Source organism: Lithobates pipiens, unplaced genomic scaffold (assembly GCF_037356315.1).
Source record: "Lithobates pipiens isolate NorthernLeopardFrog02 unplaced genomic scaffold, aLitPip1_a1.2 Scaffold_75, whole genome shotgun sequence".
Taxonomy (NCBI): Eukaryota; Metazoa; Chordata; class Amphibia; order Anura; family Ranidae; genus Lithobates; species Lithobates pipiens.
The window spans coordinates 254162-278982 of record NW_027507898.1 but is presented as its reverse complement, the minus strand read 5'-3'; the positions used below and the strand labels follow the sequence as shown (position 1 = coordinate 278982).

The window sequence follows — 24821 nt, the reverse complement described above, 5'->3', positions numbered from 1 at the left end:
CTTTGATGATAAAAAATATTACAAAAAAATGAAGTTGACTTAGATAGGTACATTATCTATATCAGTGATTGTTAACTTGTAATCTGTCTGACTTTTTCTGCTCATCGGCTATCCTTATTGCTAATGTATTTTATGTGTAGCCCAAGATAATTACTTTTCTTTCAATGTGCCCCAGGAAGGTCAGATTTTTAAACCAACTGTTTGCAAACCTCCATTGCACACCTTCTGCCCAGAAGGCTGAAAAGTAGCCACGTGGTTATAGTTACACCCTTGTATCTTGTATTAATTCAAGTTAGGCCATAACAGTAAGGCTTAAAGTGGTTGTAAACCCTTACAAACCACTTTGACCTACAGGTAAGCCTAGATTAAGGCTTACCTGTAGGTCCAAGAAATCTCTCCTAAACCTACACGGTTTAGGAGATATTTGCCAAAATACAGGCACCGCTGTCTACGGCGCATGCTCCGTAGACAGTGGCGCGCCTCTGTTAGCGGCGATATGCCGCGAGTGCCATCTCCTGTGCTCCTGTGTGGAGTGACGCCATCGCTGCTCCGTCAAAAGACAGCGCCGGAGCAGCGAGACCCACCAAGAAGATGGAGGCTCCGTACACAAGGGGACAGCGGTGACTTCGCTGGCTCCTGTGTCAGGTAAGTGACACATAATGGACTACTATGCGATGCATAGTAGTCCATTATGCTTTACCTTTGCAGGGAATCAAAGAGGAAGTAAACCCATCAGGGTTTACTTCCTCTTTAATGTACATGGGACGTTTTTACAACCTCTCCTGAATGATTTAACTTGGCAGATAGTAACCCACGTTTAAAATGTCCGTTTTGCCACGTCTTCGCTTAGAAGCATTTGAAAAAAAAATTTTTTTCTTTTTTAAAATAACCAAAAATGAAAAACGCCTATAAACGAAACACGGCTAAACGTGAGTTTCCATGTTTAGAAGTGTTTGGCGCTTGAAATGCTTCTAAACTCAGCGTCTAAACAAATTTTTTTGCTTTCCAAAAAAGGCCTCTAAACTCAACTGCCTAGAAACGACCGTGTACATGTACTAATAAGACAACATTGAGAGGAGTTCAGGGGCAGTTGAAAAAAATGCCCAACTGCTCCTAAACATCCATTTAGCAGCAGCAATGTACATGAGGCCTAAGTGCCCAAATGGTTATGATTAACCACTTTCAGACCAGACCATTTTGCTGGCTTAAGACCAGAGCACTTTTTGCGATTCAGCACTGCGTCGCTTTAACTGACAATTGCACGGTCGTGCGACATGGCTCCTAAACAAAATTGACGTCCTTTTTTTTCCCAAAAATAGAGCTTTCTTTTGGTGGTATTTGATCACCTCTGCGGTTTTTATTTTTTGCGCTATAAACAAAAAAAGAGTGACAATTTAGAAAAAAAAAACACACACATTTTTTTATTTTTTTGCTATAATAAATATCCCCAAAAAATATATACATTTTTTTTCCTCAGTTTAGGCCGATACGTATTCTTCTACATATTTTTGGTATATATAAAAATAAAAAATAAATCGCAATAATCGTTTATTGATTGGTTTTGCGCAAAAGTTATATCGTTTACAAAATAGGGGATAGTTTTATGCCATTTTTATTCATTTTGATTTACTAGTAATGGCAGCGATCAGAGATTTTTATCGTGACTGCGACATTATGGCGGACACATCAGACATTTCTGAGAAATTTTTGGGACCATTGTCATTTATACAGCAATCAGTGCTATACAAATGCACCGATTCCTGTGTAAATGACGCTGGCAGTGAAGGGGTTAACAAGGTGGTGGAAGTGTAGGGGTTAAGTGTGTCTTAGGGGCATGGCTGTGTTTTAGTGAACACTGATCTCTGCTCCAATCACAGGGAGCAGAGATCAGTGTCACTTGTTGCAAGGCAGAACGGGGAGATGCTGCTTACATCGGCATCTCCCCGTTCTTCCTACCTGTGAGATGATCACGGGAAACGCGATCAGACTCACGGAGGTCCCAAACGACGCGCACGCGATGGCACGGCGGCAAATTCAAAGGGATGTACCTGTACGCCCATTTGCCTGTCCGTGCCATTCTGCTGACGTACATTGTTCTGCGCCGGTCGGGAAGCGGTTAAAAACAGAAAGATTTATCACTTAACACATAAATAAAACACATATACGTTAAATATATGTTTACCTTGTCTTCGCTTCCAGGCCTGATGTATTTCCCTTCTCACGTGGTTAGGTAATTCGGACGAGTATGGGTGCCAGTTCCTGATGTGACAGGCAATATTTTCCATTTTGGCAGAGTTTAGTCTTTTGTCACATACCATGCACTGCAGGGTAGAGTTTTTGCCAACTGCCACCAAAAACCTCCACTTCCATAAGGTTGGTACTTGTCCTTTCCTTGTTCTTACCTTACCCTTCATTTTACTATGGCATGGTTTGTGGCATGCTAGCCGTTTCTCTGTACGCCATACATGCAGGATGTGACGAACACTATCTGGATTCAGGTTCATATTGTGGACTATTTTAGAGAAAGGCTGCCCCATATACCACAGTGTAATCACTTTCAGGCACTGATCACGGAGTACAGACAAGGCAAATATCCTTCTATTTGACAAAGACATTTCACTAGTTCCAGTTCCCTTCTTTTCTTGCAGATGTTCTGAATTATCATGTCCAAGAACTTTGGATGTCACAGCACTGGCTTCAAAAGAAAATTGTGAACTTGTCAACATACAGACAACAAACTAAGACGTAACTAAAAAAGCAAAGTCATAGAATATTTGGGTCAGGAAGTCTGTTGTGTAAGGGAAAATCATTCCCCCATAAAATGTAAAATCTTAGTTGTGATATGTGCTTGAACTTCTGCAGATACCGCCAAAAGTATATAAAACACGCTTTAAAACAGATGAGGTCAGGTACACAAAGCCAGGTCCATAAAGTCATGGGGAGAAATTTACTTAAAGTCTCGTTTTTTTTTTCCCCATTAAAAATAACAAACATGTTCTACTTACCTGCTCTGTGCAGTGGTTTTGCACAGAGCAGCCCCAATCCTCCTCTTCTCTAGTCCCTCCCTCCTGTCGAGTGCCCCAACAGCAAGCAACTTACTTTTGGAGCACCCGAGCCGAGCCACTGTCAGTGTGTCCATTCAGACATGGAGCTGCGGCTTGATCTCCCGATTTTGACAGCAGGGCCAACGGCGCTGCTGCTGTGTCTCAGCCAATCAGGAGGGAGAGTCCCAGATGGCCGGGTCACTCGTGCACATCGCTGGACAGAGCTGGGCTCAGGTATATATTAAAAGGGGGCTGAAGGGGTCAGCTGCACACAGAAAGTTTTTTTTTATCTTAATGCATTAAGATTAAAAAAAAACTGCCTTTACAACCAATTTAAAGTGATAAAAAAAAAAAAAAAACCCTTTACAAATAACAAACATGTTATACTTACCTGCTCTGTGCAAGGGTTTTGCACAGAGCGGCGCTGATCCTCTTTTTATGGGTGCCCCTGGGACCTCCTCCTCAGTGAGTGCCCCCACGGAGAGGTGCTTTCCATGGGGGTACTCATGCGGGCATGCTCCGGAATCCTGTTGCTTCATCTATTGACACAGACAGGACTCGGCCCTGCCCCCGTGTCACTTAATTTGATTCACAGCAGTGGGAGCCAATGGCTTCTGATGCTATCAATCTATCCAATAACTACCCGAGACAGAGGCTGTAGCTGCTGTGCTCATCCCTGTCACTGGAACGATCGGGCTCAGGTAAGAAAAAGGGGGGCTCTGGAGGACAGCTGCAGAGCAGAAGGTTTTTCACCTTAATGAATAGAATGCATTAAGGTGAAAAACCATGAGGGTTTACAACTCCTTTAAATTGGAGCGGACAGAATCTGGAGCAGCTGTACATGGTAACCAATCAGCTTCTAGCTTTGGCTTGTCAAGTTAAAGCAGTTGTATAACCGCTGACTTTTTTTTTTTTCCCGACCTGCAAAGGAAAAGGCATAATGAGCTAGTATACACCGCATACTAGCTCATTATGAAATACTTACTTTAGAACGAGGCCCCGACATCTGGCCCGATCCACAACGAGGGAGCTGACATGTTCCCTCTGCGTTTCTTCCGGGTATCGTGGCTCCGGCGCTGTGAGTGGCCGAAGACGCGATATCGTCACTCCCGCGCATGCACGCGGGAGATTTCTTTCCGGCAGGGTCCGGTGCCTGCCGGACTTTCAGCTGAGAATCCCCTGTGCGAATGCGCCGCTGCAGTCAGCGACGCATTGCGAGGGGAATATCTCCTAGGCCTAAAACGTACAGGTTTAGGAGATAATTTTTTTACCTACAGGTAAGCCTTATTATAGGCTTTCCTGTAGGTAAAAGTCATAAAAATGACTATACAACCACTTTAAGTTTTCTCAATGAAGGCAGTATCTGATTGCTTGCCATTGCACAGCTGCTCCAGATTCTGCCTGTTTCAGTCTTAGGGCCAATGCACAATATATGTGGCGATAGATGTTCGTCACTGCAGGGACACACAGGAGACAATTGTTTCCTGTGTCCTATTCACACTGCAATGCAGCCTAGTGCTGCAATAAAATGTAGACATTCTGCATTTTATCGCAGCGCACCAACTCAAATTGTAGTAAAATGTCAGCACAGTGCATGGCGCCACCCAACAATGCAGTGAATGAAGTGTACATTTTGTACACTTCAAATAAAGCTTATAGAAATAAAAGAAAACAAAAAAAAAACAGTGCGATGTGCTGAATTGTGCACCACACTGCACCCTAGCGCAGCCAGCAACAGAGAGTAGTTGTGGTGGGATAGTGCTACAGCCGCTCTCCTTACAGTGTGAATTTGCCCTTAGTGCTCTTTCACACTGGCAGCAATACTTTCCGGTTGTATGGCAGCAGCTGACAGGCATTCAGGAGGCTATCACTGCCTCCTGATGCCTGTTTTCTTTTGCCAATAACATGCTCCAACACCCCACTAGCCCCTTCCTCTGACAGTAGGTGGGGGATCCTTTGCCCTGCAGCCACTGTCACATTTTAATAGTTTCAGCCCCAGAAGATTTGGCTGCTCAATGACCAGGCCATCTTTTGGGATTCGGCACTGTGTCGCTTTAATTGACAATTGCGCGGTCATGCGAAGCTGTACCCAAACAAAATTGACGCCCTTTTTTTCCCCACAAATAGAGCTTTCTTTTGGTGGTATTTGATCGCCTCTGCAGTTTTTATTTTTTGCGCTATAAACAAAAGAAGAGTGACAATTTTGAAATAAAACAAAAACAAAACACACAATATCTATAACTTTTTCCTATAATAAATATCCCACGTTATTTATCAAAAAAACTAAATTTTTCCCTCAGTTTAGGCTGATATGTATTCTTCAACAAATTTTTGGTAAAAAAAAAATTAAATTTTTTTTTTTTTTTTTAAACCCAATAAATGTATATTGATTGGTTTGTGCAAAAGTTATAGCGTCTACAAAATTGGGGATAGATTTATGGCATTTTTTTAATTATTTTTTTTACTAGTAATGCCGGCGATCTGTGATTTTTATCGGGACTGCGACATTATGGCAGGCGCATTGGACACTTTTGAAACCAATGACAATTATACAGTGATCATACATAGTATGAACACACGATCTGTCTCCTCTCCAGTGGAAGAACCAGGATCTGTGTGTTTACACACACAGATCCCGGTTCTCGCTCTGTCACGAGCGATCGCGGGAGCCCGTCGGTCATCGCGTCTGTCGGGCACTCGCATCAGCTCCAGGCAAACTCTGCACCCCTAGTGGCCAAAAGGCGAGGCGACGCAAGGTAACATTGTTTCGCCAAGCTGTGCCATTCTGCCACAGTGAAACTGCGGGGGCTGGTCCACAAGCGGTTAAGATCAGCTTCATATAGCCAAATTATTCAGTCACAGAGATCTGTATGAATGTATGTGACTGAATAATTTACAGGGTTCTTTAAAAAGTGTCTGCACTATAACTCTTTTTATTAGGAATTTCAAAAACAAATGATACTAAACTGCAAGGTCAGCTGGCTTGCCAGACAGACTAGTCACATGACACCCTCAGACACAACCAAATACTACTCCTCCTCCTGCCCTCACCGTTTCCAATGAAAATATAAAAAGGTGCAGAAATTTTTTGAAGACCCCTTGTACATACACACAGTACTGTGCAAAAGTTTTAGGCAGGTGTGAAAAAATGCTGTAAATTAACCCTTTCCCGCCGAGCGTACGCAGATATGCGTACTCGGCTTCCGGGGGTTATACCGGGATGATGCCCGCACCTGCAGGCATCATCCCGGTACCGTTTTTTGCAGCAGGTGATTGGCTATCCAGGCATAACAACCGATGCGGTTAAAAGCCGCTCGGCTGTTATGCCGGAGGAGCGGAAGGGGACGTCCCCCCCTCCCGCCGCTGTTACCAGTGCTCCCGCTCGATCGGGAGCACCGATTCGTGATCCAACGCCTCCGGCTGCTGAGGAGGAACTGGAACGAAGCCGTAATCGGCTTCGCTCCAGTCTCCTCATTGTAAACACGGAAGCGACGTCACTTCTTGTTTACTCGGCTGCCAATGGCGCCGGTTTTAAAAAAATATCCGGTATTCAGAATCTCCGTTTTCGGCGATCTGAATACATTGAAGTGTAAAGGAGGGGTGGGGGGTCTTTTAGACCCCCGATCCCTCCATAAAGAGGACCTGTCACCACCTATTACTGTCACAAGGGATGTTTACATTCCTTGTGACAGCAATAAAAGTGATCCATTTTTTTATTTATTTTTTAAAACAATTTAGTCATTTTAAAATAAATAAAATAAATAAAATAAATTTTTTTAAAGCGCCCGCCGTCCCAGCGAGCTCGCGAAGCAAAGAAAACGCATACGGAAGTCGCGCCCGCGTATGTAAACGGTGTTCAAATCACATATGTGAGGTATCGCTGCGATCGTCAGAGCGAGAGCAATAATTCTAGCACTAGACCTCCTCTGTAACGCTAACCTGGTAACCGTAAAAAAAATTTAAAGCGTCGCCTATTGAGATATTTAGGTACCGTACTTTGTTGTCAATCTACAAGTGCGCGCAATTATAAAGTGTGACATGTTTGGTATCTATTTACTCGGCGTAACATTATCTTTCACATTACACAAAAAAATTGGGCTAATTTTACTGTTTTGTTTTTTTTTATTCATGAAAGTGTCCCTTTTCCCAAAAAGTTGCGTTTAAAACACTGCTGCGCAAATACCGTGTGACATAAAATATTGCAACAATCATTGTTTTATTCTCTAGAGTCTCTGCTAAAAAATATATATATATATATATATATATATATATATATAATGTTTGGGGGTTCCAAGTAATTTTATAGCAAAAAATATGGATTTTAACTTGTAAACACCAAATTCCAAAAATAGGCTTAGTCATGAAAGGGTTAAGAATGCTTTCAGAAATAGAAGCATTAAAGCGGAGTTCCATCCAAAAGTGGAGATTCCGCTTTGCGTACTCCTCGCTCCCTTACATGTCACATTTGGCATGTAATCTTTTGGGGGGGGGGGAGTGGGTACCTAGTTTTCACAGGTACTTCCTGTCTCACTTCCTGCTTCAGTTGCCTGGCTGCCTAGGCGACTTTTCCTCTCTGTAATCTTCTGAGACACATCACAGATCCCAGAAGATTGCCTGGCCATTAAAAGCACATGCGCAGTGCAAGCCCGGCTGTAAAGCCGCAAGCTGTCACAGCCGGGTGCCCAAAGTTGCAATGATGGCACCACGAAGAGGAAGGAGAGAGGAGCGAGTCTTCGTGCGGCCGCATCGCTGGACCATGGGCCAGGTGGGTGTTTATTAAAAGGCAGCAGCTACATTATTTGTAGCTGCTGACTTTTTATGAACTGAAAAACTAGTGGAACTCCGATTTGATGGTTTATTTTTATCAACTAAGAAAATGGAAAGTAAATGACCATGAGATCCAAATCGAATTAGGAACCATCTTCAGCATAGAGAACAAGGAGTCCTGGAAGTAATGGTTTGGCCCCCACAAAGCCCTGATCCCAATGCCATCAAGTCTGCCTGGGATTACACGAAGAGACAGACGGATCTGAGGCAGCCTACATCCACAGAAGATATGTGCGGAGTTAGATATTTGGAAGAATCTACCTGTTCCTTCAAAAACTGTGTGCACAAGAACTGTGTGTATGTAGAAGAATTGCTGCTGGTTTGAAGTCAAAGGATAGTTAGGCTCGGTTCACACAGGGGCGACACGACTTCAGGACGACTTTGTGAGGCAACTTGGAGACGACTTGAACACGACTTTTAGACACGACCTGGGGCGACTTACAAGTCGCCCCAGGCCAGGCGACTTTTGCCGTGGCCAATGAGCTCTGAAGGGGGAACTCCACGCCAAATTTCTGAAAAAAAATTGGCGTGGGTTCCCCCTCCGAGAGCATACCAGGCCCTTAGGTCTGGTATGGATTCCAAGGGGAACCCCCTATGCCAAAAAAGCGGCGTGAGGGGTCCCCCCAGATCCACACCAGACCCTTATCCGAGCACGCTACCCGGCCGGCCAGGAAAGGGGGTGGGGGCGTGCGGCCCCCCCACCCCAAAGCACCTTGTCCCCATGTTGATGAGGACAAGGGCCTCTTCCCGACAACCCTGGCCGTTGGTTGTCGGGGTCTGCTAATAAGGGGGCCCCCCGGATACTGGCCCCCCACCCCGGCCCCCCACCCTATGTGAATGAGTATGGGGTACAATTTTACAATGTACCCCTACCCATTCACCTGTAAAATAAAGTACAAAAAAAAACACAAGATAAAATAGTTTATTGCACAGCTCTGGGGGTCTTCCGTCTTCGGGGGTCTTCTCGCCGGACTCCTCCGCTATCTTCTTGTAGCTCTTTTACTAGCGGAGGAGCCCGGCTTTCTTCCTCGCCGCCGCCCTCTTCTTCCGACTTCGGGGGTCTTGTCCCCCTCTTCGATTCTTCTGCCGGGCCACCGCGCCTTCTTATAGCTCTTTTACAGGCGGTGGCCCAGTCTTCTATCGCCGTCGCCGCCTTCCGTTCTTCTTCTTCTCCTGGAGATGTTGACTCGACGCTCTCTCCGGCCGTAATGCCAAGGGCCTCGCTGCGCGGCGACTTATATAGGGACAAGGGGCGGGGTCATCGGTTGATGTCACATGGGTTGATGTCACATGGCGACCCCGTCCCCTTACGATGTCACAGTCCCGGAGGATGCTGGGACTGTCGCCATGTGACATCAACCGATGACCCCGCCCCTTGTCCTTATACAAGTCGCCGCGCAGCGCGTCCCTGGCATTGCGGCCGGAGAGAGCGTCGAGTCAACATCTCCAGGAGAAGAAGAATGGAAGGCGGCGGCGGCGGCGACAGAAGACCGGGCCACCGCCTGTAAAAGAGCTATAAGAAGGCACGGTGGCCCGGCAGAAGAACCGAAGAGGGGGACAAGACCCTCGAAGTCGGAAGAAGATGGCGGCGGCGAGGAAGAAAGCCGGGCTCCTCCGCTAGTAAAAGAGCTACAAGAAGATAGCGGAGGAGTCCGGCGAGAAGACCCCCGGAGCTATGCAATAAACTATTTTATCTTGTGTGTTTTGTTTTTTTTTGTACTTTATTTTACAGGTGAATGGGTAGGGGTACATTGTACCCCATACGCATTCACATAGGGTGGGTGGCCGGTATCCGGGGGCCCCCTTATTAAAGAGGGCTCCCGGATTCCGATAAGCCCCCCGCCCGCAGACCCCGACAACCAACGGCCAGGGTTGTCGGGAAGAGGCCCTTGTCCTCAACAACATGGGGACAAGGTGCTTTGGGGTGGGGGGGGCCTGCTCGTCCCCACCCCCTTTCCTGGCCGGCCGGGTAGCATGCTCGGATAAGGGTCTGGTGTGGATCTGGGGGGACCCCCACGCCGTTTTTTTGGCATAGGGGGTTCCCCTTGGAATCCATACCAGACCTAAGGGCCTGGTATGCTCTCGGAGGGGGAACCCACGCCAAATTTTTTTCAGAAATTTGGCGTGGGGTTCCCCCATCAGAGCTAATAATTCTGTTAAAGTCGCCTCCGTATAGACAGAGATCCGACTTGGAGGCGACCTCCATTGAAATCAATGGGTACAAGTCGCCTACAAGTCGGATTCAAGTAGTACAGGAACTTCTTTTGAAGTCGGAGCGACTGTCAGTAGTGTGCATTAAGACGGCTCTCATTCACTTACATTGATTTTTAAATGTTGTCCGACCTGAGGCGATTAGGGGCGACCTGAAGTCGGATCGGAGTCGCCCCTGTGTGAACCGAGCCTTACACCAAATATTTATTTGATTGGGATTTTTATTTTGTTTGCTCACTTTGCATTTTGTAAATTGAGAAAAATAAACAATAAAAATATATATCTTTGAAATAAATTTTACTCATACAGTATCTCACAAAAGTGAGTACACCCCTCACATTTTTGTAAATATTTTACTATATATTTTCAAGTGACAACACTGAAGAAATTACACTTTGCTATAATGTAGTGAGTGTACAGCTTGTATAATAGTGTACTTTTTCTGTCCCCTCGAAATAACTCAACACACAGCCAATAATGTAGAAACCACTGGCAACGAAAGTGAGTACACCCCTAAGTGAAAATGTCCAAATTGGGCCCAATTAACCATTTTTCCTCCCCTGTGTCATGTGACTCCTTAGTGTTACATGGTCTCAGGTGTGAATGGGGAGCAGGTGTGTTAAATTTGGTGTTATCGCTCACTCTCTCATACTGGTCACTGCAAGTTCAACATGGCATCTCATGGCAAAGAACTCTCTGAGGATCTGGAAAAAAGAATTGTTGCTCTACATAAAGATGGCCTAGGCTATAAGAAAATTGCCAAGATCCTGAAACTGAGCTGTAGAATGGTGGCCAAGGCCATACAGTGATTTAACAGGACATGTTCCATTCAGAACAGGCCTCTCAATGGTTGACCAAAGAAGCTGAGTGCATGTGCTCAGCATCATGTTCAGAGGTTGTCTTTGGGAAATAGACATATGAGTGCTGCCAGCATTGCTGCAGAGGTTGAAGGAGGGGGGGAGGGTCAGCCTATCAGTGCTCAGACCATACGCCGTACACTGCATCAAATTGGTCTGCATGGCTGTCGTCCCAGAAGGAAGCCTCTTCAAAAGATGATGCACAAGAAAGTCCGCAAACAGTTTGCTGAAGACAAGCAGACTAGGGACATGGATTACTGGAACCATGTCCTGTGGTCTGATGAGACCAAAATAAACTTATTTGGTTCAGATGTTGTCAAGTGTCTGTGGTGGCAATCAGGTGAGGAGTACAAAGACAAATGTGTTTTGCCTACAGTCAAGCATGGTGGTGGGAGTGTCATGATCTGGGGCTACTTGAGTGCTGCTGGCACTGGGGATCTACAGTTCATTGAGGGAACCATGAATGCCAACATGTACTGTGACATACTGAAGCAGAGCATGATCCCCTCCCTTCAGAGAATGGGCACAGGGCAGTATTTCAACATAACAACAAACACAAAACACACCACCAAGACAACCACTGCCTTGCTAAATAGGCTGAGGGTAAAGGTGATGGACTGGCCAAGCATGTCTCCAGACCTAAACCCTATTAAGCATCTGGGGGGCATCCTCAAACGTGCATCAAAGGTGGAGGAGCGCAAGGTCTCTAACATCCACTGGCTCTGTGATGTCCTCATGGAGGAGTGGAAGAGGACTCCAGTGGTAACCTGTGAAGCTCTAGTGAACTCCACGCCCAAGAGGGTTAAGGCAGTGCTGGAAAATAATGGTGGCCTCACAAAATATTGGGCCCAATTTTGACATTTTCACTTAGAGCTGTACTCACTTTTGTTGCCAGCGGTTTAGACATTAACCACATACTGACCAGTGCACGACGATGTACGTCGGCACAATGGCACGGCTGGGCAAATGAGTGTACTGGTACTTCCAATTAAATCAAGACATTGTGGGCGCACGCCACATACCCCGTGACCGTGTCCACGGGTCCTGCGGACTCGATGTCCGCCGGTGTCCCATGATCGTGTCATGGAGCAGCAGAACGTTTCCCTGTTCTGCCTGGTGACATGACAGGGATCTACTGATCCCTGTCATCGGGAGCAGTGATCGCTGTCATGTCAGTGGTAGCCCACCCCCCCCACGGTTAGAATACCTCCCTAGTACACACCTAACCCCTTCATCCCCCCTAGTGTTTAACCCCTTCCCCGCGAGTGTCATTTACCCATTAATCAGTGCATTTTTATAGCACTGATTGCTGTGTAAATGATAACGGTCCCAAAATAGTGTCAAAGGTGTCCGATGTGTCCGCCATAATGTCGCAGTCATGATAAAAATCGCAGATCGCCGCCATTACTAATGAAAAAAATAATAAATAAAAATGCCATAAATCTATCCCCTATTTTGTAGACGCTATAACTTTTGCGCAAACCAATCAATATATGCTTATTGTTTTTTTTTTACCAAAAATATGTAGAAGAATACACATCGGCCTAAACAGAGAAAGAAATTTGTTTGTTTTTTTTATGTATTTTTTGGGGATATTTATTATAGCAAAAAGTAAAAAAATTTAGCTTTTTTTCCCAAAATCGTCACAGAGGTGATCAAAAACCACCAAAAGAAAGCTCTATTTGTGGGGGAAAAAAAAGGACGTTGATTGTTTTTGGGTGCAACATCGCATGCAATTGTCAGTTAAAGTGGCGCAGTGCCGTATCGCAAAAAGTGCTCTGCTCAGGAAGGGGGTAAATCCTTCCGGGCTGAAGTGTTTAATGGCTGTGTGTTGAGTTATATTGAGGGGACAGTAAATTTACACTGTTATACAAGCTGTACACTAACTACTTTACATTGTGGCAAAGTATAATTTCTTCAGTGTTGTCACATGAAAAGATATAATAAAATATTTCCAAAAATGTGAGAGGTGTACTCACTTTTGTGATATAATATACATGCATGCATATTGGTTTATTTTTTTATTTTATTTTTAGCACAGAGCAGCTCCACTACAACAAATACATTTTGGCAGGCTATGAACTGGGTGTCCTTCACAAATTCCCACCATCTCATAGAAATGATAGACACATATTTTTTGACATTGGCAGCAAAGTAAACTTTCCAAACAAACAGCGAAAGCAATTCGATTTAAAATTTGAACTGCAAATTTATGTGTTTTTTTTTAGTAGTAAATTCCCAATGAACTAGTAGAGATAATCTGCAGTACGTTCCATCAGATGGTAGCACCTATAATTCAAACTTTCATTACTGTTCAGATCTTTAGTGATTACCTACATGGCTTCAGAGACCTACTGTAAACTAAATGCTTCTCACTCACTAACCGTGATGTGCAGCTCTCATCTCTTTTGAGCTAACCAACAAAAGTGACCAATAAAATCCCACTGTGGTCAAGTGACACCGCTGGAGCATCTGAAAAACTCAAACAGAGCATTGCAGCAAGTACCAATTAACCACTTGACCACTGGGCACTTAAACCCCCTTCCTAACCAGACCAATTTTCAGCTTTTGGTGCTCTCACACTTTGAATGACAATTACTTAGTCATGCCACACTGTACCCAAATTACATTTCTGCCCTTTTTTCCACACAAATAGAGCTTTATTTTGGTGGTATTTAATCACCTCTGCATTTTTTATTTTTGCGCTATTAATCAAAAAAGACTCAGTAAAAAAAAAAAAAAAAAAAATAATTCTTTGTTTCTTTTAAAACTTATTGCAGAGTATTGGCAGAGTATTGCAGTGTGTTGCAGAGTATGCACAGAGTACTGCAGATTATTGTCACTGAGCAGCACTGTGGGCACTACATATCCAGCCCATAGCGCTGCTGCCATCTTTCCCCCTCTCACTGTACCGATCGGTACAGAGAGGGGAGGGAGGAACCGGCGGCATGACGTGACGCCAGTTTGTTTACAAGTGATCACTCCATCATTTGACGGAGTGATCACGTGGTAAACAGCCGCTATCAGCAGCCGTTTACTGTGATCCGTGGGCGCAAGATTCTGGGAGGACGTCCACCCGGAAAAACACGACCGCGCTGTAGCCTTCTTTCGGCTATGGCCCGGTTGCCATGTGGTTAATTAATGGAGAACTTCAGTTCAACAAAAAAAGTTGTTAGGATCCCTAAATTGGGAACAGTTAATAATGTGAACCCTAGCAGCTCCCTGACCATTTCTATCCTTTTGATGCACTACCCATTTGTCTGGTGACTGATAGGAGCTCAAACAGAGCTAGGAAGCATGATATCTGTACAACTGGCATCACAGTATCATGACTGTACACATTTACACAAACATGGGGTACTTTAATATTTCACAAAAATATGGGTATGCCGACTTACTCAGCATGTCTTGCTTAGAGCTGGATAAATCCTCGAAGTCTAAACACACCTCAATTTCGGCTGCATTCCGGCCTTGAGTTTCCACAGATATTTCCCTTGCCATGCAAAGTTCCGATATATCTGATGGCTTTGATTTCAGAGTCAGGGAAATTGAATCATCCTCTTTCATTTTAGTCAAGGGTGCTTTCACACTTTCCTGTACTGCAGGACTGACTGTCTGAATATCTTGCATTTCCGATGAATCAGATTTGTCTTCTGTTTTTACATTAGTAAAGATACCTGGAGACTCTACTTTCACTGGGAGAAGGAGATTTTCATGCAAAGTGCTCCACGCTGTAATTGGAAAATCCTGTTGTTCTTCTTTAATACTGACCTCTTGCTCTTCTTGTTTGATAGTGATTGCGTCTGATATATCAGAACCTGCTTCTTCTTTTACCTTACTAATGATACAATTCACTAGGGGAGGGGCAGTTTCATGGAGAGGGGTTGTTTCATGTAAGGAATTCCACACTGTAACTGGCAACTCATGTTGTCCATCTTTATTAGTGACCTCCTGCTCTTCTTGTTTGATAGTGATTGCTTCTGCTATATCAGAATCTGCTTCTTCTTCTACCTTACAAATGATACCTAGAGATTCTACTTTCACTGGGGGAGGGGCCGTTTCATGGAAAGGTGGAGATTCGTGTAAGGTGTTCCACACTGTAACTGGCAATTCATGTTTATTAGAGGCCTCTTGTTTTTCCTGTTTGATAGTGATAGCTTGCGTTACTTCTTCCATAGTGGCCCCCTGTGGCTCAGCTCTAATAGTTTCTTGTTACTCCACTATGATAATTACTTCTTGTACTTTCAAAATACTGGCATCTTGCTCTCCCTTACTAATAGGGTCTTGTTCCTTGATGCAATCACAGAAAAGTTGAATTCTGTAGAACAGAAATAGTGTTAATTGTGAACGTCTATAATGTTCAGCTGACAACTGCATCACAGACAAAACAGGAACCTGACAGCAATGTATCACTTCCCTACTCTATTCAACGTGGTGTATGGCTTTAAAGTGGACAGGAAGTGGAAGTCAATAAATTGGTACATAGAAAATGTAAACAAAACTAGTAACTTTATAAATTTACATTGTCCGCATATGACTGTATGAAAGCCCCTAAACCCCTGACATCCACTGACCATTAATGGGAAGGGGTGGGAAGGGTTAAATTTCACTGCCAGTTAATAGCACTGACACCAGTGCAGGGGGCTATTATTGCACTCATTGAATGAACACCAATGTTGGAGGTTATTATTAGGTCCACTGACATCAACGTTGGGGGGTTATTATTGCATCCACTGCCACCAGTGAGGGAGGGGGGTTTATTATTATGCCCATTGACACCAATGATGGGGGATTATTATTGCATCCAATGACACCAATGTTACGGGTTATTATTGCTTTCACTGACAGCAATGTTGGGGGTTATTATTGTCTCCACTGATACCGATGTTGGGAGTTATTACTGCATCCACTGACACCAATTATGGGGCTATTATTATTGCATCTACTGAACCAATGTTGGGGGTCATTACTGGCCTCACTGACACCAATGTTGGGGGTTATTGTTGTCTCCACTGACACCAATGTTGAGGGTCATTATTGTATCTACTGACACTAATGATGAGCGGGTTTCGTACATCCACTGACACCAATGTCGGGGGTTATTTTTGCACAAACTGCACTTGGGGCCCTTTAAAGTTTTCAAGTTGACCACCACTGCCCTAAACCATACAGTAGAATCCTGCAGCAGATTGGGTACCACAGATCATTGTGATTTATTTAATTGTATCAATGCTGAACTCTAGGGTGGTGACTAAATCTCTACATTAATTATAGTAAAGAAAACCACTTATGTTGCTGTGTTAAAAATTGTTACACTTTTGTAAAAACTCACTCTTAATCCTCATCTCTAGCAGGAGGTATCTCAGAAGAGGCAACCTCACTTCCTCTTAGTATTAGTCCACTGTTGTCCCCATCTGGAATGACTGCATGTAAACAGCAAGTTGCTGGAGGAGATCAGCAACCCTAAAATGGAAAAAAATAAATAAAAAAATAAGGTAAAAACAATATAATAAAATAAACAAATGGCAGTTTCTAGGATACATGGTTGTTTAGCAAACCAATTTCATCCAGTTATGATTTACATATATTTTAACACATTATTGCACTCATTGAATTGACAACAATGTTAGAGGTTATTATTGCGCCCACTGACACCAATGATGAGGGGTTATTATTTCATCCACGCACACCAATGTTGGGGGGTTATTATTATTTTTTATAACACCCACTGACAACAATCATAGAGGTTATTATTATGCCCACTGACAGCAATAATGGGGTTGGGGGGTTATTATTGCTTCCACTGACACAAAGGTTGGGGGTTAATACTGCTTCCACTGACACCAATGTTGGGAGTTATTATTGCATCTACTGACACCAATGATGTGGGTTATTATTGCACTCACTGACTGCACTTGGGGCCCTTTATAATTTTCAAGTTGACCTCCATTGCCGTAAACCGTACAGTCGAAGCCTGCAGCAGATTGGGTACCACAGACCACCATGATTTTTTATTTTTTTTTAAATCAAACTGAACTCTAGGATGGTAACTAAATCTCTACATTAATTATAGTAAAACAAAACCACTTATGTTGCTGTGTTTAAAATGTTACACTTTTGAAAAAATTCACTCTTTAAAATTCTGTGATGTCATGGCTTTAAACCAAATAATTACTAATCCCCGTCTCTAGGAGGAGGTATCTCAGAAGAGGCAACGTCACTTCCTCTTAGTATTAGTCCACTGTTGTCACCATCTGGAGTGACTGCATGTAAACAGCAAGTTGCTGGAGGAGATCAGCAACCCTGAGATGGAAAAAAAACAAAAAAACAAACAATATATTATAATAAAAATATTGCAGCTTTTAGGATACACAGTTCTTTAGCAAACCTATGTCATCCAGTTGTGATTTAAATCTATTTTAACACGGTTTATTATGACATGGATAAAGATCTACTGTATATTTAGAAGTCATTAATGCAGAATTCCTGAAAATAAGGGCTCACAAAAGGTATTCTAATGCCGCGTACATGCGACCGGACTTTGAGGGACTAGGTCCGACGGACTTTCGGCGGAGTTCTGACGGACTTTCCGAACGAACAGACTTGGCCACACACAATCACACCAAAGTCTGATGGATTTGAACGTGATGACGTACGACCGGACTAGAATAAGGAAGTTCATAGCCAGTAGCTGCCCTCGCGTCGTTTTTTGTCTGTCGGACTAGCATACACACGAGCGGATTTCTCGGTAGGAACTGGGTCCGGCGGAGTTCCGGTGGAAAAATTTAAAAGATGTTCTATTTCTAAAGTCCGCCAGATTTTTGGCAAGCAAAGGTCCGATGGAGCCCACACAAGATCGAATTGTCCGACGGACTCGTTCCATCGGACCTTTGCTGTCAAAAAGTCCGGTAGTGTGTACGTGGCATAAGAATTGCATTCTTACAGATCTCCCCAACTCATTCGTCTCCACCAAGCCATTTTTGCTAGTTTCTCCACCCAATAATGCTCCATCCTAGCACAAGTTATTTCTGTTTTTATTGTTCTCCCTCCTTGTCCTGGAAATCTTCATCGGACTGTTTAGATAATGAACGTTTTCATATGATCCTCCAGACAGATGGAAAATAGGGTCACCATCCATCTGGATTTCACAGACAGGATCGGATATCGGCGGATGTCAGCAGACATGTCACCGCTGACATACGCCGCTCCATATAGGCAAATGGAGTGTTCGATCAGGTCCGCCTGAAAAACCGACAGGCGGACGTGATCGAAAAGCCCATGTGAAAGGCCCCTAATTTAAGAGCTATGGGCGGAAGTGACGTTTTGACATTGCTTCCGCCCTGCAATGGTATGGAGATGGGTGGGGGCCATCTTCCCCTCACTCATCTCCATGCTAAGGAAGGAGGAAAATTTGATCGCCTCCGCTGCTGTTGACGGCTCCGAAGTGCGGCGGGAGGGGGCGCCCCCTTTCCCGCCACAAATAAAAGTGATCTTGTGGCGAATCTGCTGCAGAGACCACTTTTATCTGAAAGCGAACCGCTGACTGAAGAAGAGGATCCTGGGGTTATGGCAGCTAGCTGCTGCCATAACGATATTCCTCTACAAAGTACCGATGTATATCGGCGTGCGGTGGTCTGTAAGTGGTTAAGGCCCCTTTAACACTGACGAACTGATCGTGTCCATCTGTCAGTTTGACAGGTGAACAAGATCAGTCCATCCATTGCTCTTTATGGAGCGGCAGATGTCAGCGAACACATGCCTGCTAATACCCGGCCACATCCAATCCTATCCTCTAAAAACAGACTGGTGGGGATCCATCCCTCATCCATCTGGTGGATCAGGTTGGATGACAGTCAGATGGGAACAGACTAGTGATGCACCGAAATTTCCGCCCGCCGAAACATATCGGCCGAAAATGCCCTTTTCGGCGATTTGCCGAAAGAGAAAAACGGCCGAGAATGGAGCCGAAAATGGGGCGTGGCCTGGGTGGGGGCGGGGCTACGCCCCCGCCCCTGGTGACACCCATCATGGGGGGTGTATAGCGCAGGAGAGCCGCCTCCGCCGCCTGTTTGATCACAGCGCCGGGAACATCACAGCTTTCATTTCAATAGCTGTGTGTTCCCGGCCACGCGCCGTCACACGCAGCCCCCCCCCCTTGTCCGGGCACTTAGATAGACAGATCATCCGCAGGATTGGACGGATGATCTGTCTATCAAAGTGCCCGGACAAGGGGGAAGGGCTGCGTGTGACGGCGCGTGGCCGGGAACACACAGCTATTGAAATGAAAGCTGTGATGTTCCCGGCGCTGTGATCAAACAGGCGGCGGAGGCGGCTCTCTTCCCTGCACAGGCTGGCTGCAATGGGACACACTGGCTACAAAATGGCACACTGGCTGCAATGGGACACACTGGCTACAAAATGGCACACTGGCTGCAATGGGGGATGCCTCCTGTACCACGTCCTCTGTCTCTGACCATCTCCTGTACCATGTCCGCAGTCTGACCATCTTCTGTACCATATCCCCAGTCTCTGACCATCTCCTGTACCGTGTCCCCAGTCTGACCATCTCCTGTACCGTGTCCCCAGTCTCTGACCATCTCCTGTACCGTGTCCCCAGTCTCTGACCATCTCCTGTACCGTGTCCCCAGTCTCTGACCATCTCCTGTACCGTGTCCCCAGTCTCTGACCATCTCCTGTACCGTGTCCCCAGTCTCTGACCATCTCCTGTACCATGCATGCAGTCTCTGACCACCTCCTGTACCATGTCGCCAGTCTCTGACCACCTCCTGTACCATGTCGCCAGTCTCTGACCACCTCCTGTACCATGTCGCCAGTCTCTGACCACCTCCTGTACCATGACGCCAGTCTCTGACCACCTCCTGTACCATGACGCCAGTCTCTGACCACCTCCTGTACCATGTCCTCAGTCTCTGACCACCTCCTGTACCATGTCCTCAGTCTCTGACCACCTCCTGTACCATGACGCCAGTCTCTGACCACCTCCTGTACCATGACGCCAGTCTCTGACCACCTCCTGTACCATGTCCCCAGTCTCTGACCACCTCCTGTACCATGTCCCCAGTCTCTGACCACCTCCTGTACCATGTCCCCAGTCTCTGACCACCTCCTGTACCATGTCCCCAGTCTCTGACCACCTCCTGTACCATGTCCCCAGTCTCTGACCACCTGTATAAAAATATTTTTTTAAAACAGTCATTTTCGGTATCGGTGCTGTTTCGGTATCGGTTTTCGGCCTAGTGTATTTTACATTTTCGGTATCGGTTTCGGCACCAAAAAACCCATTCGGTGCATCCCTTGAACAGACAGGTGGTCCATTTCCATCTGACCGCCCCATAGAAAACAGCAGGCTGTGTCCATGTCTGCTCTGTACAGAGGAGCAGACACAGACCTTCCTGGCTGAGTAGGCGGATCCACTGCTGGAGAGGGGCCTAAGTGAACAAGCTGAAGTTAGAAGCTGATTGGCTATGCACAGTTGCACCAGATTCTGTGTACACATTTATAGTAAATCTCCTCCATTGAATGCAGATACAATGCTGTGCAGACTTTGATGTATAATAATTTATATATATATATAGTAATTTAATAAATCATTTTTATTTTTATTAAAGATGCGCTGACGTTTAGCTGTTGTTCATGGTGAGCGGGAAGGTTTTTCTATTGCAGAGGAGACAGGCAATGTCTCTTCTGCAATAAAAATAATAATACACCTGCCTGCCTGTTCACAGCGGTCCCTGGAATGTAAACTGAGCTGTGCATGTGAAGCTCAGTGTACAGCAGCCAGCCTGATCCCCGTACATATGTCAGACTCATTGCTTCCCACGCATGCACAGGAGTGATGTCATCTCGTGTGGGCCAAAAAAGATGGGAAAAGAAAAGGGCATACAGATGAGTATGCCAGTGAGAGACGGGGACCATTGGAGGAAAGGGGAGTATAAGCTGTCTTTAGTTCTGATTTAACATGGATGGAATCATTATATTTTTTCAAAAAGTGGACTATGCCTTTAAATACAAATGATAGTCTATACACTTATTACAGAGACGTAAACATTGCACACAGATTTATAAACATGATACATCTTCTGTTTGATATACAGTATTTTTCGGCAACAACAAAGCCTTGTTTCCAGCATTAAATAAAATACACAACTGACAGAATAACTTTTTTTTTTTTTTTTTTTTTTTAATAAGCCATAGGTCTACATGAATATGAATGAACAATCTTGGACTAGTGTGTACCGCTCCATGTTTTAGTGTGCCCTGAGGTCCGAGAGGGAGGGGGTGTCTGAGGCAGGGGGTCGGGGGGGGGGGGGGGGATAGGTTTGGAGGGAGCTCTGAGGAAAAAAGAGATGGGGGTGTGTCTAAGGAAGGGAGGAGTCTAGGGAGGAGATGGGGAAGGTGAGAAGAGGGGGTCTGGGGAAGAGAGAGGGGGTCTAGGGAGGAGGGAGGGGAGAGGGGGGGTCTAGGGAAGAGAGGGGGGTCTGGGGGGTAGGTGAGAAGAGGGGGCTCTGAGGAAGAGAGGGGTGTCTGGGGGGGGGGGGGTCTAGGGAAGAGAGGGGGGGGGTGAGAAGAGAGGGGGTCTGAGGAAGAGAGGGGGGCTAGGTGAGAAGAGGGGGCTGCCTGGGGGAGGTCTAGGGAAGAGAGGGGGTAGGTGAGGGGGGTGTCTGAGGAAGAGAGAGGGGCTAGGTGAGAAGAGGGGGCTCTGAGGAAGAGAGGGGTGTCGGGGGAGGGGATCTAGGGAAGAGAGGGGGAAGGTGAGGAGACGGGGGCTAGGTGAGAAGGGGGGGGGGGTCTGAGGAATAGAGGGGGCTAGATGAGAAGAGGGAGCTCTGAGGAACAGAGGAGTGTTGGGGGGGTCCCTGAGGAAGAGAGGGGGGCTAGGTGAGAAGAGGGGGCTCTGAGGAAGAGAGGGGTGTCGGGGGAGGGGGTCTAGGGAAGAGAGGGGAAAGGTGAGGAGACGGGGGCTAGGTGAGAAGGGGGGGGTCTGAGGAATAGAGGGGGCTAGATGAGAAGAGGGAGCTCTGAGGAACAGAGGAGTGTCGGGGGGGGGGGGTCCCTGAGGAAGAGAGGGGGGCTAGGTGAGAAGAGGGGGCTCTGAGGAAGAGAGGGGTGTCTAGGGAAAAGAGGGGGTAGGTGAGGAGGGGGGGTGTCTGAGGAAGAAAGGGGGGCTAGGTGAGAAGAGGGGGTCTAGGGAAGAGAAGGGGTGTCTGGGGGGGGGGGGTAGGTGAGAAGAGAGGGCTCTGAGGGGGGGTGTCTGAAGAATAAAGGGGGGCTAGGTGAGAAGAGGGGGCTCTGAGGAAGAGAGGAGTGTCGGGGGGGGTCTAGGGAAGAGAGGGGGTAGGTGAGGAGGAGGGGGTGTGTCTGAGGAAGAAAAGGGGGCTAGGTGAGAAGAGGGGGTCTATGGAAGAAAGGGGGTGTCTGGGGGGTAGATGAGAAGAGGGGGCTCAGAGGAAGAGAGGGGTGTCTGCGGGGGTCTAGGGAAGAGAGGGAGGTGTCTGAGGAAGAGAGGGGGGCTAGGTGAGAAGAGGGCGCTCTGAGGAAGAGAGGGGTGTCTGGGGGGGGGGGTCTAGGGAAGAGAGGGGGAAGGTGAGGAGACTGGGCTAGGTGAGAAGGGGGGGGGGGGGGGTATGAGGAAGAGAGGAGGCTAGGTGAGAAGAGAGGTCTCTGAGGAAGAGAGGAGTGTCTGAGGAAGAGAGGGGGGCTAGGTGAGAAGAGGGGGCTCTAAAGGAAGAGAGGGAGTAGGCGAGGAGGAGGGGGGTGTCTGAGGAAGAAAGGGTGGCTAGGTGAGACGAGGGGGTCTAGGGAAGAGAGGGTGTGTCTGGGGGGGTAGGTGAGAAGAGGGGGCAATGAGGAAGAGAGGGGGCTAGGTGAGAAGAGGGGGCTCTGAGGAAGAGAGGGGTGTCTGGGGGGGGGTCTAGGGAAGAGAGGGGGTAAGTGAGAGGGTGTGTCTGAGGAAGAGAGGAGGGCTAGGTGAGAAGAGGGGGGTCTGAGGAAGAGAGGGGGCTAGGTGAGAAGAGGGAGCTCTGAGGAAGAGAGGAGTGTCTGGAAGGGGGAGGGGGTCTAGGGAAGAGAGGGGGTAGATGAGGAGGGGGTGTCTGAGGAAGAGAGGGGGGCTAGGTGAGAAGAGGGGGTAGGTGAGGAGACGGGCTAGGTGAGAAGAGGGGGGTCTAGGGAAGAGAGGGGGTAGGTGAGGAGGGGGGGTGAGGAAGAGAGGGGGGCTAGGTGAGAAGAGGGGGCTCTGAGGAAGAGAGGGGTGTCTGGGGGGGTCTAGTGAAAAGAGGGGGTAGGTGAGCAGGAGGGGGTGTCTGAGGAAGAAAGGGTGGCTAGGTGAGAAGAGGGGGTCTGGGGAAGAGAGGGGGTGTCAGGGGGGATAGGTGAGAAGAGGGGGTCTGAGGAAGAAAGGGGGGCTAGGTGAGAAGAGGGGGTCTAGGGAAGAGAGGGGGTGTCGGGGGGTAGGTGAGAAGAGGGGGCTCTGAGGAAGAAAGGGGGGCTAGGTGAGGAGAGGGGGTCTAGGGAAGAGAGGGGGTGTCGGGGGGGTAGGTGAGAAGAGGGGGCTCTGAGGAAGAAAGGGGGGCTAGGTGAGAAGAGGGGTGGTATCTGGGGGGAGTCTGAGGAAGAGAGGGGTGTCTGGGGGGGCTCTAGGGAAGAAAAGAGGGGTAGGTGAGGAGAGGGGGGGGATCTGAGGAAGAAAGGGGGCTAGGTGAGGGGGGGGGTGTCTGAAGAGGAGCTCTGGAGGAAGAGAGGGGGTGTCTGAGGGGTAGGTGAGGAGAGTCTGAGGACGAAAGAGGGGAGGGTGTCTGATGAGGAGCTCTGTTGGAAGGGGGGGGGGGGTATTTGTGGAGTACAGAGGGAAGATCTGGGGCTAAGTTCTCCTCTGGTACTTACAGACACTGTGAATCATCTTCTTCCTCCCTTCAGCCATGTGACAAGGGGATAGACGAAGAACTGCAGACTGCACAGCTGCGCTCTCTATTGCCACCTGCAGGCTGGAGGGAGGAAAAATCCTCTCTACCGCGATCTGTCGCTACACCTGTCAGTGAACATTAGGGATGAGCGGCCTCACAGGCAGCTCGCACTGCCTCTGATTGGCGGAGGAGGACTGGCGAATGACGTCAGATCAAATGTGCTGAATTTTCACCGTAGGCTGCCAGGGAGAGGGAATATCTTCTTTCGCTCCGGCACAGCGCCCTGTAGTGGATTAGTGTGAGACTACAGTACAGCGTCTTCATCGCAAATCTATCGCGTGAAATCAACGAGACAGTAATGCTCCATACACACGATCCGAAAATCGGACGACAAATCGTCTTACTATTTCGCTTACTAGCCACAAGTATAAATTAAATAGGTTACTAAAGTCAGCCCCCCCACCTGTAAACTCTCAGCCCCCCCACCTGTAAACTCTCAGCCCCCCCCACACCTGTACGCCCTCATCCTCCCCAACACCTGTACGCTCTCAGTCCCCTTGTCAGAAACCATGAATCAGACGAGACAGAAGTACAATTAAATCACACTTGTTTATTAATAAAAAATAAAAGGTAAATAGAGTAAGCGCAGTCAAAGCATAGCCAGAGTTCAGTAACCGGATCGAGTATTCAGCCAGTCCAAAGTTCAATAACCAGATCGGGTAGTCAGCCAGGCCAGAAGTCAGGGATCCAAGTGGAGCAACAGCAAGCAGGATAAGGAGCTAGAAGGGATGTCAGCAAGCCAGTTATTAAACAGAACCGCAGGAGATGGTTTCTTGTGATGTGACCAAGCTGAAGGCAGAGGTGAAGTGAGCTGGACAGCTTTAAGTAGGCAGGTCAGACAAGCAGGATCAGGAACAGCTGGTAACTGTGGAGAGAGATGGGAGCTGGCAATTAGCCGA

At 46.9% G+C, this 24821-nt stretch overlaps 1 protein-coding gene across 4 annotated transcripts in view; it reads right to left on the bottom strand.

Annotated features, from left to right (window-relative positions):
• LOC143959436 (uncharacterized) overlaps positions 1-23949 on the bottom strand; it is a 39216-nt gene extending 15267 nt beyond the window's left edge. Inside the window, exons 1-5 of one of the 4 annotated variants that reach the window (XM_077468080.1) lie at positions 23843-23949; positions 16846-17242; positions 16272-16402; positions 14338-15257; positions 2183-2695 (exon numbers count right to left, since the gene is read on the bottom strand). In XM_077468080.1, the coding sequence (XP_077324206.1) occupies positions 2183-2695; positions 14338-15115 (1291 nt within the window). In that variant the 5' untranslated portion in view covers positions 15116-15257; positions 16272-16402; positions 16846-17242; positions 23843-23949. The remainder of the gene's footprint in view (positions 1-2182; positions 2696-14337; positions 15258-16271; positions 16403-16845; positions 17243-23842) is intronic. The other 3 variants (XM_077468081.1, XM_077468083.1, XM_077468082.1) reach the window with 3 other exon arrangements.
• Between the last annotated feature and the right edge of the window lie 872 nt (positions 23950-24821).